Genomic DNA, 17219 nt, shown 5'->3' on the forward strand with positions numbered 1-17219 from the left:
AATGTCCACAAATGTCCACAAAATTCAAGAAAAATCCCACAAAATTCTTCAAGTCTCCTCAAAATCCCACAAACATCCCACAAAATCCCACAAAATTGCAGAAAAATCTCAAAAGTTCCCCAAATTTACTCAAAACCCAACCATATTCCTGCAATATCCCACAAAATCTCCACAAATGTCCAGAAAATCTAAAAAAATTCCCCCATAATTCTTCAAGTCTCCTCAAAATCCCACAAACATCCCACAAAATCCCACAAAATCTCCTCAATATCCCACAAAATTCTAGAGAAATTCCACAAAATTCCAGCAACATCCCACAAAATTCCCTGAATCTTCTCAAAACCCAACCAAATTCCTGCAACATCTCACAAAATCTCCACCAATTTCCACAAAATCTAGGAAAAATCCCACAAAATTCTTCAAGTCTCCTCCAAATCCCACAAAAATCCCACAAAATTCCAGAAACATCCCACAAAATCTCCTCAATATCACAGAAAATTCTAGAGAAATTCCACAAAATTGCAGAAAAATGCCACAAAATTCCCTAAATCTTCTCCAAACATTACAAAATTCCAGAGACGTCTCACAAAACCTCCACCAATTTTCACATTATCAAAGAAAAATCCCACAAAATTCTGGAAAAGCCCCACACAATTCCCTAAATCTTCTGAAAACCTTACCAAATTCCCACAACATCCCACAAAATGTCCACGAATGTCCACATCATTCAAGAAAAATCCCACAAAATTAACTAAATTTCCTAAATATCCCACAAAATTCCAGAACCATCTCACAAAAATCTCAACAAATTTCCACAAAATTCAAGAAAACTCCCACAAAATTCTTGAAAGCCCCTCAAAATTCTGGAAAATCCTCACAAAATTCCCTAAATCTTCTCAAAACATTACAAAATTCCAAAGACATCTCACAAAATCCCCACAAATTTCCACCAAATCTAAGAAAATTCCCTCAAAATTCTTCAAGTCTCCTCCAAATTCCAAGAAATTCAAGAGAAATCCTCAAAATTCCAGGAAAATGTTACAAAATTCCTTCAATCTTCTCAAAATCCTACCAAACTCCAGCAACATCCCACAAAATCTCCAACAATTTCCACAAAATCTAGGAAAAATCCCTCAAAATTCTTCAAGTCTCCTCAAAATTCCACGAACGTCCCACAAACATCCCACAAAATCTCCTCAATATCCCAAAAAATTCTAGAGAAATTCCACAAAATTCCAGGAAAAATCCCAAAAAAATTCCCTGAATCTTCTCAAAACACAACCAAATTCCTGCATCATCCTACAAAATCTCCACAAATGTCCACAAAATTCAAGAAAAATCCCACAAAAATCACTAAATTTCCTCAATATCCCACAAAATTCCAGACATCTCACAAAATCTCCACAAATGTCCCACAAAATCTGAGAAAATTCCCTCAAAATTCTTCAAGTCTCCTCCAAATCTCACAGAATTCGAGAGAAAACCTCAAAATTCCAGGAAAATGCTACAAAATTCCTTGAATCTTCTCAAAACCTGACCAAACTCCAGCCACATCCCACAAAATGCTCCACAAATTGCCACAAAATTCCAGAAAAATACCTCAAAATTCTTCAAGTCTCCTCAAAATCCCACAAACATCTCACAACATCTCCTCAATATCCCACAAAATTCTACAGAAATTCCACAAAATTCCAGGAAAAATCCCACAAAATTCCCTCAATCTTCTCAAAACACAACCAAATTCCTGCACCATCTCACAAAATCTCCAACAATTTCCAGAAAAATCTAAGAAAAATCCCTCAAAATTCTTCAAGTCTCCTCCAAATCGTACAAAATTCTGGAAAAGCCCCACACAATTCTCTAAATCTTCTCAAATTTCTACCAAATTCCTGCAACATCTCACAAAATCTCCACGAATGTCCACAAAATTCAAGAAAAATCCCACTAAAATCACTAAATTTCCTCAATATCCCACAAAATTCCAGAACCATCTCACAAAAATCTTAACAAATTGCCACAAAATTCAAGAAAACTCCCACAAAATTCTTGAAAGCCTCTCAAAATTCCAGAAAAATCCCACACAATTCCCACAATCTTCCCAAAACATTACAAAATACCAGACATCTCAAAAAATCTCCACACATTTCCACAAAATCTACGAAAATTCCCTCAAAATTCTTCAGGTCTCCACCAATTTCCACAAAATTCAAGAAAACTGCCACAAAATTCAAGAAAAGCTCCTCAAAATTCTAAAAAAATCCCACAAAATTCCCTAAACCTTCTCCAAACATTACACAATTCCACAGACATCTCACAAAATGTCCACAGATTTCCACCAAATCTAAGAAAATTCCCTCAAAATTCTTCAAGTCTCCTCCAAATTCCACAAAATTCAAGAGAAATCCTCAAAATTCCAGGAAAATGTTACAAAATTCCTTCAATCTTCTCAAAACCCTACCAAACTCCAGCCACATCCCACAAAATGTCCACAAATGTCCACAAAATTCAAGAAAAATCCCACAAAATTCTTCAAGTCTCCTCAAAATCCCACAAACATCCCACAAAATCCCACAAAATTGCAGAAAAATCTCAAAAATTCCCCAAATTTACTCAAAACCCAACCATATTCCTGCAATATCCCACAAAATCTCCACAAATGTCCAGAAAATCTAAAAAAATTCCCCCATAATTCTTCAAGTCTCCTCAAAATCCCACAAACATCCCACAAAATCCCACAAAATCTCCTCAATATCCCACAAAATTCTAGAGAAATTCCACAAAATTCCAGCAACATCCCACAAAATTCCCTGAATCTTCTCAAAACCCAACCAAATTCCTGCAACATCTCACAAAATCTCCACCAATTTCCACAAAATCTAGGAAAAATCCCACAAAATTCTTCAAGTCTCCTCCAAATCCCACAAAAATCCCACAAAATTCCAGAAACATCCCACAAAATCTCCTCAATATCACAGAAAATTCTAGAGAAATTCCACAAAATTTTAGAAAAATGCCACAAAATTCCCTCAATCTTCTCCAAACATTACAAAATTCCAGAGACGTCTCACAAAACCTCCACTAATTTTGACATTATCAAAGAAAAATCCCACAAAATTCTGGAAAAGCCCCACACAATTCCCTAAATCTTCTGAAAACCTTACCAAATTCCTGTAACATCTCACAAAATCTCCACGAATGTCCACGTAATTCAAGAAAAATCCCACAAAATTAACTAAATTTCTTCAATATCCCACAAAATTCCAGAACCATCTCACAAAATCCATACAAATTTCCATCAAATCTAAGAAAATTCCCTCAAAATTCTTCAAGTCTCCTCCAGATTCCAAGAAATTCAAGAGAAATCCTCAAAATTCCCGGAAAATGTTACAAAATTCCTTCCATCTTCTCAAAATCCTACCAAACTCCAGCAACATCCCACAAAATCTCCAACAATTTCCACAAAATCTAGGAAAAATCCCTCAAAATTCTTCAAGTCTCCTCAAAATTCCACAAACATCCCACAAACATCCCACAAAATCTCCTCAATATCCCACAAAATTCTAGAGAATTTCCACAAAATTCCAGAAAAATCCCACAAAATTCCCTGAATCTTCTCAAAACACAACCAAATTCCTGCATCATCCTACAAAATCTCCACAAATGTCCACAAAATTCAAGAAAAATCCCACAAAAATCACTAAATTTCCTCAATATCCCACAAAATTCCACAGACATCTCACAAAATCTCCACAAATGTCCCACAAAATCTGAGAAAATTCCCTCAAAATTCTTCAAGTCTTCTCCAAATCTCACAGAATTCGAGAGAAATCCTCAAAATTCCAGGAAAATGTTACAAAATTCCTTCAATCTTCTCAAAACCTGACCAAACTCCAGAACCATCCCACAAAATCTCAACAAATTCCCACACAATTCAAGAAAACTCTCACAAAATTCTTCAAGTCTCCTCAAAGTCCCACAAACATCTCACAAAATCTCCTCAATAGCCCAAAAAATTCTAGAGAAATTCCACAAAATTCCAGGAAAATCCCACAAAATTCCCTCAATGTTCTCAAAACACAACCAAATTCCTGCAACATCTCACAAAATCTCCAACAATTTCAAAAAAAATCTAAGAAAAATCCCCCAAGATTATTCATGTCTCGTACAAATCCCACAAAAATCACACAAAATTCCAGAAACATCCCACAAAATCTCCTCAATATCGCAAAAAATTCTGGGAGAGCCCCACAAAATTGCATAAAATGCAACAAACTTCCCTAAATCTCCTCAAAACATTACAAAATTCCAGAGACATCGCAAAAAAATCTCCACAAACTTCCACATTATCTAGCAAAAATCCCTCAAAATTCTTCAAGTCTCCTCCAAATCCCACAAAATTCTGGAAAAGCCCCACACAATTCCCTAAATCTTCTCCAATTTCTACCAAATTCCTGCAACATCCCACAAAATCTACACGAATGTCCACAAAATTCAAGAAGAATTTCTCAAAAATCACTAAATTTCCTCAATATCCCACAAAATTCCAGGACCATCTCACAAAATCTCCACAAATGTCCACACAATTTGAGAAAAATCCCACAAAATTTATAAGCCCCACAAATTTCCAGAGAAATCTCACAAATCCCCTAAATCTTCTCAAAACCCAACCAAATTCCTGAAACATCCCACAAAATCTCCATCAATTCACAGAAAATCTAAGAAAAATCCCTCAAAATTCTTCAAGTTACCTCAAAATCCCAGAAAATCTCACAAAAATCCCTGACTTTTTTCAAAACCCTACCAAATTCCACCAACATCCTACAAAATGTCCTCAAATATAAAAAAAATTCATGAAAAATCCCACAAAATTCCCTAAATCTCCTCAAAACCTTAACAAATTCCAGAAACATCCCACAAAATCTACACAAAGGTCCACAAAATTCCAGAAAAATCACACGAAATTACCTAAATCTCCTCAATTTCCCACAAAATTCCATTAAAATCCCACAAAATTCCCTAAGTTGTCTCAAAAAAAAAAAAAACCATTTAGCAAATGCCCCAATTTCTCATCTCCTATTGAATATTTTTGTTTTGGAGGCAAATTAAATTGAGATACATTAACTTTTTAAGATATCAATGCCATTGTTCTTTGCCGTTTTCGAGCAATCTGTCGAGCTGTCCAGTCTGCTTTTCCATTTTCTTCACAAATTTTGGAGTTTCCTGATTGGTGTCCTTTGCAGTGCATAATTGCTACTTGTTCAGGTTTTGTATTGCTTTTATCAATTGCAGGACTGCATCTTGATGTTTAATGTGTGTACCTTGAGGAGACAGCAGTCTTCTTTCTTTCCACAGCACTCTGTGGACATGCACTACTCCAAAGCATACTCTGAGCCAGTCCAGATGTTTCCCCTTTTCCCTTTACTCAATTCTAGTGCTCTGCTTAAGGCAACCAGTTCTGCCCTCTGGGCAGATGCATTTGCTGATAATGCTTTTGCCTCCACTATTGCACTGACTGTTGTTACCGCATATCCAGCGTATCTGGTCCCGTTCTCCACCAAGCTGCTTCCATCTGTGAATAGCTCTCACTCTGGGTGCTCCAGTGGGATGTCTTTCAGGTCTTCTCTTGCCAAGTAGGTGTCCTCTATTACTTCTACACAGTCATGCTCTAATGGGCCTTCTTCAGTTGTGGTACCCAGGAACAGAGCTGCATTCAAGAGGTCAGTTGTCTTTAGTGTGACATCATCCTGCTCAGTCAGGATTACCTGGAATTTCATCATCCTGCTTGGAGATAGCCAATGGCCCCTCTTTTGTTCTAAAACAGTGCTCACCATGTGTGGCACACAGACATCTATGTGTCTACCCATGGTGAGTTTCCTGGCTTCTTGTGGCAGCATCACGTTGGCTGCAACTGCCCGCAGGCATGAAGGCCACCCAGCACTCCCCTTGTCAAGCTGTTTGGAAAAGCAGCCTACCGGCCTTTCCCAGCTTCCCAAACCTTGGCTCAGCACTCCCAGTGCTAGGTGTAGCCTTTCATGCACAAACAGCTGGAAATCTTTGGACAAATCTGGCAATCCGAACGCCGGAGCAGTTGTCAATGCCTCCTTCAGTTTGAGGAAGGCCTCCTTCTGTGCTCTGCCCCAGGTAAACGGCTGCGTCTTCTGGGCCTCATCCAGGGCTTTTGCAATTAGTCCATAGTCCATGATCCACAGGCAGCACCACCCTGTCATCCCAAGGAAGACTCGCAGCTCATGCACGTTCTGGGGTTCTGGAATAGCACAAATAGCTTGAATACAATTAGTACCCAGCTTACATTGCCCTGGTGAGATTTCACATCCCAGGGAAATCACACTCTGCCAGGCAATTTGTGCCTTTTCTTTAGACTCCTTATATCCTCCCATTCCCAGCTGATTTCAAATTTCAATTGGTACCTTTATGCAGGTTGTTTTCTCTTCTGTAGCTATCAGTATATCCTCAACATACTGTAACAGCAGGTATTGTTTTCTCACTACTTGCCCGTTCTCGGTCCAAATCTCCAGCTCCTTCCCCAGCTGGCTTCCAAATAGGGTTGGACTGTTCTTGTGTCCTTGTGGGAGTCGTGTCCAAGTGAGCTGAGTTTTCCTTCTATTTTCTGGATTTTCCCACTCAAAGACAAACAGTTTCCTGCTTTTTTTTGTCAAGGGGTGTGCAGAAAAAGGCATCTTTTAAATCAAGTACAGTAAACCATTTATATTTCATTTTTATAGATGTTAACAATGTGCAAGGATTAGCTACCACTGGGTAAATATCTTTAGTTATTCCATATATTGCTCTCAAATCCTGCACTAGTCTTTATTGGTCAACACAGAAATTTGGGCTCCAGTGTTAACTGCAAAAGTAAAAAGTGGATGTATAGGACCCACTATTATTGAGAAACAGCTCAGACTATTCAGCCTAGCCTTCACAGAAGTATGGAGAACACCATTTATTTCTATTTTTAGCACACTTTTATAGGGTTTTACAGGGTCCCTGGGCTAAGCAAGTTACTCTTGGTTAATCCACACAGGTTTACATTTTTTTCTCTTATACACAAGGATATTGTTTTGCTTCATTCTCTCTGCTTCAGGAAAGTTTCAAGGACATGAGCCTTTAATATCACAACTTATACCAAAAGCTGGTTTATGCAGACAGGCCTTTACTAAAATATCATGCCCACCTTCTGTTCAAATATTCTCTACACACTATTGCTGTAATCAGTATGTGTCCAGTTTTGTTATCTCTAGTGAGCACTTGAAATAAAAGCAACCTCTGCCTCTCTGCTCACCCAGGAGAAGCAGAGTTCCCAGTTTCCCTGATTCTGAGGCTCTTTGGGCTCCACTCCCAGAAGCTGAGAAGGAGACAGCTTTGGCTCACAGCCCAGAGCCTGTGGAGCTGTGCTGGGTTATCCAATGGGGCATTCCATACAATGAACTTGGGACAGTGCCAATTAGAAACAACTTCACTCAACTTGGAAGTGAGAAGCCCTCTATTACCTTGTTGGGGACCCCCTTCTTTATCTCCAGTGACCACCAATACTGGCAGTGAGAGATTTCTTTTCTCTTGTCTGGGTTTTCCTTAAGAGAACCAATGCATCTAACACCTTTGCTTTCTCTGATTTTTCTTCTGCCATTTTTACAGGTCCATCATTTCTACTGGAATGAATTAGCTCTTTTGGAGGGTAAATTTGATTCAGGAGAGGGGTTTCCCCCTCTTCTGTTTCTTTTAGCGAGTCAGCATTTTTGAATTTTCATCCTGGAGGGCTGCTCGCAACAGATGGATCTTACTCTTTTCTTCATTGAATTGTTTTTGCAAAATTTCAACTAGGTTTTAGAAGGAGTCTATTCTAGTTCTTTCCTCACTTCTTTGCTTAAAGCCAGTTTTTAGAGCTGCTGTAAAACAAGCTCCCAAAACTGAGCAGAGTAGAGTTTGATTTTTGCCCAGTTTAAATTTTCTTTCACCTTGTAAAGAACATACTCTATCAATCACATTTTCTAAATTAAACCAGGAACTAAGCGCCTGCTTTTCCCCTCCCGGAGAAGGTCTGGCATTGTGTTTTGCTAACAGAGCATAAAATGCAGCTTTAACTTCTGCACTGCCCTTTTCAGTCATTTTTACAAAGGGAAAACCACTACAGGGAGGTATAAACTTCAATTATACACCCACACCCACACCCACACCCACACCCACACACACACTGCTTTTTGCTTCCCTGTGTGGGTAAAAAGACCAAATCTGCTCGGGAGGCACTCTTTCAGTTTAAAATTCTGATTGTCTCTTTGCTACACCAAGCACTCAAAATTCACACACACAACAACAACAAAAACATTCCCACCCTTTTGCACTAAGAGATCATTTGTGAAATTCTGCAGACAGAGCCCTCAAGTGAGTGTGGGGTGCTTTTCACCTCGGCGTGGGCAGTTTGTGGGAAATTCGAGTTGCCCCCCTTGCTTTCTAGACACCGCTCACTCTCTTGGGAGTGTCGGGCTGGGTGCGGCTGGAGCAAAACATCTTTCCCCTAATACAGACTGCACAACAAACCTGCAGCCCCTTCTGTCTGTCACAAATCCTGTCCGTGACTCCAGTTTAAATGTCACGATTCGCTAACGCCAGTGGGAGTCGCGAGAAGTTTCTTTGATCTCAGAGGGCACAAAGGACACAAGGGATTTCAGTTTAAATCACAACAGCAATAATGTACATTTATTTTAGTGATAACAAGGGTTATGTGATAGAGGAGAGGGAGTGAGAGAGAGAGAGAGGAGAAAGAAAACAAAGTAAAGAAAGAGAGAGGTTATAGCTACCAACAGATGAGACAGTGTCACAGGGGTCTTTTTCCATGGGGAGATCTCACCAAAATCAATTCAGCCTTATGTAATTCTTCCCCAAAGTGACCTTGTTTCCAATGTGCTAATAAGCACCCCAAAGGAGAAGTACCTGCTATGAGAGCATTGCTGCCCAAAACCCCTTTAAGCTTCTCCATGTCACAACTACAATACACCACAAATGCCGAACCTGCAACGCTTTCGCAGTCGTCTGACGGACGGCGCCCAGGCAATCCCAACAGGAATTCCTTTAGCCCAACCAAGCGCAGCTTTTGCTGCGTCTTATTGGCAGGCACCCAAACCAAAGTGAAAGCACCTTACCTCTTCTCCTGGGGACGCTGTGAGCAGCGCAGACGGTCGCGGCCGATGGGCTCCCCGAGAATCCCTCGGTGCCGGCTGGAGCAGGATCGGGTCGCCAGCTCGCTCAGCAGCACTCACAAGGTCCCATCTGGGTCACCAAAATGTTAGAGTTCAGGAACACACATCATCACACAATGATTATATGCAGGTGCTTTATTGAAGAGCTCTGGGTGTCAGGGGTACACAGACCCAAATCTGACCCATCTTGCTTTTGAGTTGAACATGTTTTATACTCTATGGTTATACAACTTAGATATTAATTATTAAACTTACATTGTTCTATTGTATGCATTGTTTTTACCCAAGCATGGATTTCTCGTGATCCCACCCCAGCCCCCTAACATTGTTCCTCATGTTCTTTAAACAATAATTATATCTAATCACATCTAACAATTCTATCATTTATCATATATTGATTACACAGGTGCAGTTTCACATGATCTTTAGCGAGCACAAGGCCTAACATTTCCCCGGGCCTGCTTTTCCCAGGGCTTGCCATGCCTAACTTTCTTTCTGAGTTCCCGAATTTCCTAAGATTTTAAAATGTTTTACGATCACCTCCAGACACAAAGAGTCCTGTCTGAACAGTCACAAAGTAGTGTGAATAGTGACTACATCTATTTTTAATTTTAACTTTTATAAATTTTTCCAGAGCCTGCTGGCTGTGTTCAAGGTTTTCTCCCTATTTCCTCCCTAGTGCACATTCTCCAGAAACTCTGCTTTTAATCCTTTTGCATTGATTAAAGTTACCTGCAATGACGAGTCAATCCAAACCCTGGGAAAACTTGAACTTAAATGTGTACCTAGGCAAAATATTTACCTCCCACATCTGAAGCCATGAGCTGCCAAGTACTGTCCCCACTGTCATACCCTGTCCCCTGGAGGTCTGCTGATGCCATTTCAAAGGGGTTGCCAATGAAAACAAGTTTGAATATTTTGGTAGTTTCCACATTGGCATTCAAATCCTTGACTAGAAAAATCACAAGTCAAGATTTCTAGGATTCTTCCATACCAAAGCTGTCATTCTCACCCTGGATTTTTGAGTGTCTGAACAGTCAGACAAGGTTTTAGTTTCAGACACTACAGACAAAGTCCCTGCTGTTCGGCGATCCCATTCCATCAGCATATAGTCCTGATGATTCCTTTAGGCAGGAGCAGCAAAGGCAAGAATGAGCCAAACAAGCTGCTCCTGTGTTCTCATGTCCTGCACAGCAGTAACTGGGAGTTCAAGAATGGATTCAGGAGACAATGGGTGCACAGGGAGCCACCAAGACTTTGGGATGCTGAAATGGACCAGCCTGGTGTCTGTGCCCGGGCTGCACCGCGCTGAGCTCCAACTGGACAATCTAACAATGGTTGAATGACCACAGCATGGGCCACTGGAGACTCCTACTCCTAGTTCTGTGAGCTACATTATTCAGTCATTCACCAGATGATGTTTTCATCTTTGCTTGAAATCCAGGAGAGGAAAAGGTCAACATGGAAAAGTGTTCTCCCAATTCTAGTGACACCTGTGCCTGCACACCACCTGTGCCCATGGCAGGGTGCTTGGAGACTGGATGATGTTGATGATACTTTGCAACACCAAGTGCTCAGGGATTCTGGGATTGCCCAAGTGGAGAGCAAAACTGAGCCGTGTAAGTCCCTGCTTTTTTTCAGCACATGCTGCTTCTTCCTTTGTTCCAAGCAAGTGCAGGATTTGGTTTCATGTGACTTCAAGGTGCCTGGACAGATGAGAGGGAGGGCAGCTGCCCCATCAGACTCTCTCTCTCTCTCTCCCTCTCTCTCTCTCTCTCTCTCTCTCTCTCACTCAGGATGGTGCCAGTGCCGCTGCCTTGGGACACCTGAGTGTGGAAGGCGAGCTCGCCCTCAAGCACGGCCACCCAAGTCAGTCACGGGCACAGGCTGCAGCTGAAGCTGGCAAGCGTTGCTGTGAGGCTGCAAGTGAAGAGAAAGCCATTGTGGCCAACTCTGCTCAAGCGTTTTGCCAAAGCAAAGGCAATTGTGCCCACAGCCTCCCCCTGTTTGGCACCCGGCTGCTGCGGACGCCTCAGTGCGCAGGTGCTGACGTTGGGGCTGCTGCTGTTCCTGGGCACACTCTGCTGCTGTTTCTGTGGGCTCCAGAGCCGCTTGGGCAGCAGCCACTGGGCAGCCCTGCCGGAGGAGACATCGCCACCCTCCCCATGGTGGCAGCAGCTCTGTGGGCCCCGAGCTCTGTGTCAGGGGGGCCTCGGTCACAGCAGCGTGGCCTGGGCAGCCGCGAGGGCCCGGGTTGGCCGCCAGCCCAGCCTCTACCCACTGCCCCATCCTGGAAGCACCCAGTGGCCGTGGCCTGGCAGCACCCCCTGCCCTCCATGTCCCCAGCCAGCCCAGCCTGGGCACCTCGGGCTGTCCCCACCCTCCCGCTGGGGTGGTGTCCCAGCCTCCAGGCCTTCTGCTGCAGGCCTGGGGGACATTTTGGGGCAGCACCGGAGCAGCCAGGTGTAAGGGACCAGGCGGCTGCCTGGGGGCTGCTTATGGCCTCTGACACCCAATTCCTCAGGCCTTCCCACCACCCCGGCTCCTCCAGGGCCTTCTGTCCCCTTGGAACCTCCTGCCACCCACTCCCTCAATTATCCCCCTTGTGCCTTCCCACTGCCTTGTCCCGTCTGGGCCTCCACAGCCCCTCATCCCTTCACGGCCTCCCAGCACCCCGTGCCCTCAGGGGCTCCCCCAGCCTGGCCCGGCAGCAGCGCCGCAGCCCCACAGGAGCTCCAGCAGCTCCTCAGCCATCACGGCAGCAACACACAGGCAGCAGGACACAGATGGCGCTTCCTGCCTGCCACAGGGCTTGTGGCTTCAGCACAACCACCAAAGGCCAAGGGGCTTCTGGCCATTTGCCCTGCACCACTGAACGCCCCGGCAGGTTGCTGAACACAAGAACCCTTTTCCCTCTCTTCCCCTATGCCCCACACACCCTGGGCAGCAAAAGAAAGGTCTTGGGACTCTTGTGGTTTATAACATATCCTATATTATTTACATACTAGATGGAAACGAAACGAAGAAAAGAACAATCTCTATGAAAAAAAAAATAACAGATGGCCCATGTGGCCCCAGAAGATAGAGCCTCTCAGCCCTAACATATCCTATATTATTTACATAGTAAAAAGAAGAGAAAAATTGAAAAGAACAACCCTTATGAAATAAAAAATCCTGGCTGGCCCATGTGGCCCCAGAAGACAGAGCCTCTCAGGTCAGCTCTGACCACATCTCCAGCAGTGCAGCCAGCCCAGGCCCGACAGACGTGGCCGTGTCCTCCATGCCCTGAGGATTTGGTCTTGCATCCTCTGGAGAATGGAGTATCGGGCACTCTGGATGGCCCGGAGGACATACAGCGTTTCAAGTGCCAGGTCTGACACGGCACCGCTTCTGTCCTCTGTCAGGCGTTCGAGGGCTGCAAGAGAGACAAACAGAGCCACGGTCAGATCCCAGAGCTGTGGGGGCCCAGCGAGAGCCCCCTGCCAGGGCCATGCCAGCCGGCTCTTGCCTTGGCCAGGAGGGAGCAGGGACCAAGGGGGTCAGCCCGAAGCTGCTGGCCACAAATGCCCCACGTGGCCCTGAAATCTCACTGTGCTCTGCCCACGCCGTCCCTCATCGGCACAGGGAGCAGAGCCCTCCACAGCCTGGCCAGGGCCTGCAGCTGCCCCCGACAGCCACCACTGTCAGCCTGCTGCCGTGGCTCACCTCTGCACAAGACCTGGAGCTCTGCCTGCTGCCCCCTCAGCTGCTCCCCGGCCATCCCTGAGAACACAGAGCTTGTCAGGGTCCCAGCAGCACAGCTCCCTGCCAGCGGCGCTGCCAGCCCTGTGGCCACACGGCCTCCTGCCCCGGCAGGGCTCAGCCCGGGCCCTTGCCGCATCCTGACCCAGCCCAAGGGCACGGCTGCCAGAGGCCGGCAGCAGCAGCCCCGAGGGCAGCCGGGGCTCCAGGGCGCCGGGCCCGGGTGCCGCTGCCGGGGCAGCAGCCGGGGCTGGGGCCGAGCTGCGGCGGGGCGGGGAGGGAGCCCGGGCTCGGGACTCACCGATGACCCTGATGGCCGCCGCTCGCAGGGTCTCCTGTGGGTCCTGCAGGTACTGCAGGGCCCGGCGCAGGTGCTCGGCCAAGGGGATCCTGTGGTCGGCCAGCTGGAGAGAGCGGCAGGAGGGAAGGGTTGGCGCGGGCTCTGCCCCTCGGCCGGGCGCTGCTGCCTGCGGCCAGCCCCGGCCTCCCGTGCCCGGCCAGCCCTGAGGCCCGGCCAGCAGCCGCTGGCGCCGGGCTCTGGAGGGGGCAGAGGGCCGGCTGCTGCCCGGGGAGCCGCGGTGCCGGCCCGGCCCGCAGCCCCGCTGGGCCGGGGCTCCATCGGCACCCGGCTCGGGGCCACAGGGGGCTGCAGAAGAAGCCGTGCGGCCCCCGGCTGCAGCAGTGGGCAGAGGCACAGCTGCCAGCCCCACACACTGAGCACCGGGGCCAGGGGGCTTCTGTAGCCTGAGGCTGGCACTTCCAGGCTGCCCTTACCACGAGCCTGGCAAACTTCCACAGTTTCTCCTTCCTGACAGCTTTTTCCAGGTCTGTCCTCTTCAGAAAGCCAGCCGCGCGAAGGAGCGTTGTCCGAGAGGCCTGGGGAGCAGCAGAGCCGCAAATGGCCCCACAAGGCAGGGCACAGGAGTGTCCCAGTGCCAAAGGCTGGAGGAGGCTGCAGCCTGCAAGCCTGCGTCAGGGCAGGAGGCAGCTGAGCCCCCTGCCAAGGCGCAGCAGCAGCCCAGGAGTCCTCACCTCTGCCACATGCCGATTCTCATCTTGGCAGTGGAAAAAGAGTGGGAGCAGGCTCTGGTACACTCGTTCCTTCAGGGGCTTTCTTCCTTCTTCTTCTGCCGACGACATCATTCTTCGAAGGAGAGACATGGAGAGCAGCTGCACCTGGCTATCAGGCTGTATGAAAGGAAGGAAAAATGACCTCATCATTGGCTTCTTGTGGCCCACATTGGCGCAGGCCTGCAAATGCACAGGGCACAAAGTGTCCGGGCAGCAGGCAGTGGCCGTGGCTGGGGCACAGAGCCTTACATTGTCCAGGAGTTTCAGGAGCGGCTCAGCCAGCTGCAGGGCCCTGCGCCAGGATATTGGGGTGTCTTCATCCAAGAAAATATAGCTCAGGAGAGCAATGCTCATCCTGGCCACGTCACTGTCCAAGTCCCACAGGAGGTGCACTAGTCTTCCTGTCAGGCTCTGAATTCTTTCGGCCTGTGCAGAACACAAGGGTGTGAAAGCCCGGGCAGCTGCCGCAGGGCCCAGAGGCCAAAGGGCTGTCCCAAAGCACTCGGGCAGCTGAAGCAGGAGGCAGGAGAGCTGCGAGGAGCTGCCTCAGCGCCCAAGGCAAAGGCCAGCCAAGGCCAAGTGACAGCATTGCCCAGCCTCATGCTGCCCACACAGCTTCAGCTGCTGCCCCCTTCTCACCATGGAGGGACGGTCCTTTAGCAGGAGGAGAGCCCTGAGAACCTGGTGATGCATCTCTGTGGAGTTGTACCACAGGTACTTATACAAGATCTCCATTAGGCTGTCACCACAGTCACTCAAGTCCAGGCAATCTAGGAGCTGAAAGGCACAGGGCAGTGAGAGGGGAGCTGGCCGGCAGGAGCCTGGAAGTGCGCAGGGCTGGGCCCAGGCAGCAGCACAGGGCGCAGGTGCCATCCCAGGCAGCTGTGGCTATGCTAGGGGACAGGGCTGGCAGGGAGCTGAGCGAGGTAGTGCTGGCCATCAGGCTCACCTCCACAAGGAATGCCATGGCAGAGACATCCCAGAGTGGCAACGGTTTGCTGAGCACCTCAAGCAGGTAGCTTAAGATGCTTTTGCACAAGTGGGCGGATGCACGGCGCATTACCCTGGAAGGCAGAAAATGGCAGAAAGAGTCTCAGCAAGGGTGCGAAAAACCTCTCCCAGACCTGATGGACACAGTTGTCCTATTGCCCCAGTGCCCTGTGAGGGTATTTGGGCCCGTGAGATGTGGCTGCTCCTGGGCACCCTCCTCTCACATCCTTTTGCAGTCTCCTTGGCCATCCCTCGGTGACGAGGCCCTCAGGCCCATGGCCACGGGGACTGTGGGGGGCATCCCGGGCAGGGGGCACAAACGTCAGAGGCAGTGGGGAGAAGGGGGGCTCACCTGGCCAGCAGACCCATGGCATAGTGGTGGGTGTCAGCACAGAGCAGCGTGTCCCAGCCACGCTTGCGTTCCATTGCCACCACCACATGCTCCAAGTGGAGACTGCAGAGCAGGGCCTTCAGGGTCTGCACTGCAAACCTGTGTGCACAGCAAAGCCCAGGTGACGCTGGGAGCGCTGGCTCTGAGGCTGGGGAAGTGGCAGGGACAGGAGGAGTGGCATGGAGCACCTGTTGGGGCTGGTGGAGAGGCCGTGTTGCTCCTGGCATTCCTTCCAGAAGGTATGGACGTCCTCTGTCATATACAAAGTACTGAAGTACGTTTGGAAGAGGAGATGCACAAAGAGGCGGGGGAAATAGACTGTGAGGATCTGTGGGCAACAGGGCCCCTGGAGGATCTTCCACATCACCAGAGTTGCCTGCAGAGGACAAAGCAGCCCGAGACAGCGCTCAGTGCCGGGGCGTCCGTGTGGCAGGGCCTGAGCGTGGCAGGGAGAGGCCGGGGCAGACGCAGGGGGAGCAGCGGGCCTGGTGGCCCTGAAGCTGCCCCTAGGCCAGGTTTGCGGCCAGTGCCTGAAGCAGGGAGATGCAGTGGGGGAAGGAGGCAACAGAGCTGCTGGAGAGGCGGCTGGCCTTGCGGTGAGCAAAGGCCAGCTCCAGAAACTCACAGTCAGGGAAAAGACAGCCGTCTTGTCCCCATCAGAGGTGCCCAGGTTTTTCTGCGGCCAGCTCCCCACCACATTGATGAGGAGCGGTGTCACTTCCTCTGAAATCCAGGGCGAGAGCAAGATGGTCGTCCACATGGCCATAGCAGCTCTGCGGGGTCAGACACAGCACCGTGGGCTGGGCAGCAGCGGGGAGCTGAGCTGGCCGCCAGCTCTGCCTGAGCCCACTGCCCCTGAGCGGCAGCAGCAGCCAGGCAGCCCAGCCCTGTGGGGACAGGCCCCTGAGGGGCAGGCTGGCAGCATGGCAGTGGGCTCGGAGGCCGACTTTGTAGCAAAGGGAGCAGCCAGAGGGCCCTGCAAGTCTGTGTTGCTCACAGCCCTGGGCCGGGCTGTACAGGGTGATGGGCTGGGGAGCCCTGAGGCCTCGGGGCAGCTGGGCCCCATACCTGTCACACGTTGGGGCCACCCGCAGGAGAGTGATGGCCACATCATCGGGCTCTGCCTCGGCCACTTGCATCAGGGCCCAGTCCATCCTGTGCTCAGCAGCCTCATTGGCCATGAGCCACTGGTGGATGTACCTCACCACGCCGGGCACCTGGAGAAGGCACAGGGAGACTTGGAATGCTAGCAGAGGGAGTCAGCAATGTGCCCAGCTTCTTCCCCAGACAAGTGCTTCTCTTCCAGCCCACTGCCATGGCCTCAAAAGCTTCAAGTGAGCAGCAGGCGTGGCTTGGGAAAGCCAAGCAATTGCTGGAGGATCAAAGGCTGGCCACAGGCTGCTTACTTGCTCTGGATTGAAAAGAGCCGTCTCTACAAGCAGATCCAGCTGGGCAGCGCTGCTCTGTTCTACCAAGACCTCTGAGGATGCTTTGACCTCAGTGTCCATAGGTCTGGTCTCTTCCTTGCCAATTCTCTTGATGTATTGGTAAAGAAACTGTAGGAGAAGGGCAGGAAGGCAGGGAAGTTGCATGGAGTGCTCCAAGTGCGGTGCTGGGCTGAGCAGTGCCAGCAGGCCCAGCGCAGGTGGGGATGGCTGCAGGTACCTGCGCTGCTCTGCGGAAGCGGCCACGGGCGGTGTCCTGCTCTTGTGTGCCGTCCATGGCTGCATCTGGCAAAGAGCAGCCAGAGCTGAGGGGCTGCGGGAGAGGCCGGAGAGCACAGCCCAGCCCTGCGTTCCCCAGGCAGGGACAGT

The 17219-nt window shown here is 48.6% G+C and overlaps 1 protein-coding gene across 1 annotated transcript in view; it reads right to left on the reverse strand.

Moving 5' to 3' along the window:
* LOC147646709 (maestro heat-like repeat-containing protein family member 7) overlaps positions 1-17219 on the reverse strand; it is a 65351-nt gene that overhangs the window by 47043 nt on the left and 1089 nt on the right. Inside the window, exons 3-11 of the mRNA XM_086873034.1 lie at positions 17071-17135; positions 16812-16961; positions 16474-16622; positions 16031-16178; positions 15594-15781; positions 15367-15504; positions 14974-15088; positions 14664-14801; positions 14274-14450 (exon numbers count right to left, since the gene is read on the reverse strand). Of these exons, the coding sequence (XP_086729160.1) occupies positions 14274-14450; positions 14664-14801; positions 14974-15088; positions 15367-15504; positions 15594-15781; positions 16031-16178; positions 16474-16622; positions 16812-16961; positions 17071-17135 (1268 nt within the window). The remainder of the gene's footprint in view (positions 1-14273; positions 14451-14663; positions 14802-14973; positions 15089-15366; positions 15505-15593; positions 15782-16030; positions 16179-16473; positions 16623-16811; positions 16962-17070; positions 17136-17219) is intronic.

The sequence above is a fragment of the Cyanistes caeruleus genome, unplaced genomic scaffold (assembly GCF_971803275.1).
Source record: "Cyanistes caeruleus unplaced genomic scaffold, bCyaCae1.hap1.1 HAP1_SCAFFOLD_81, whole genome shotgun sequence".
NCBI classification, from domain to species: Eukaryota; Metazoa; Chordata; class Aves; order Passeriformes; family Paridae; genus Cyanistes; species Cyanistes caeruleus.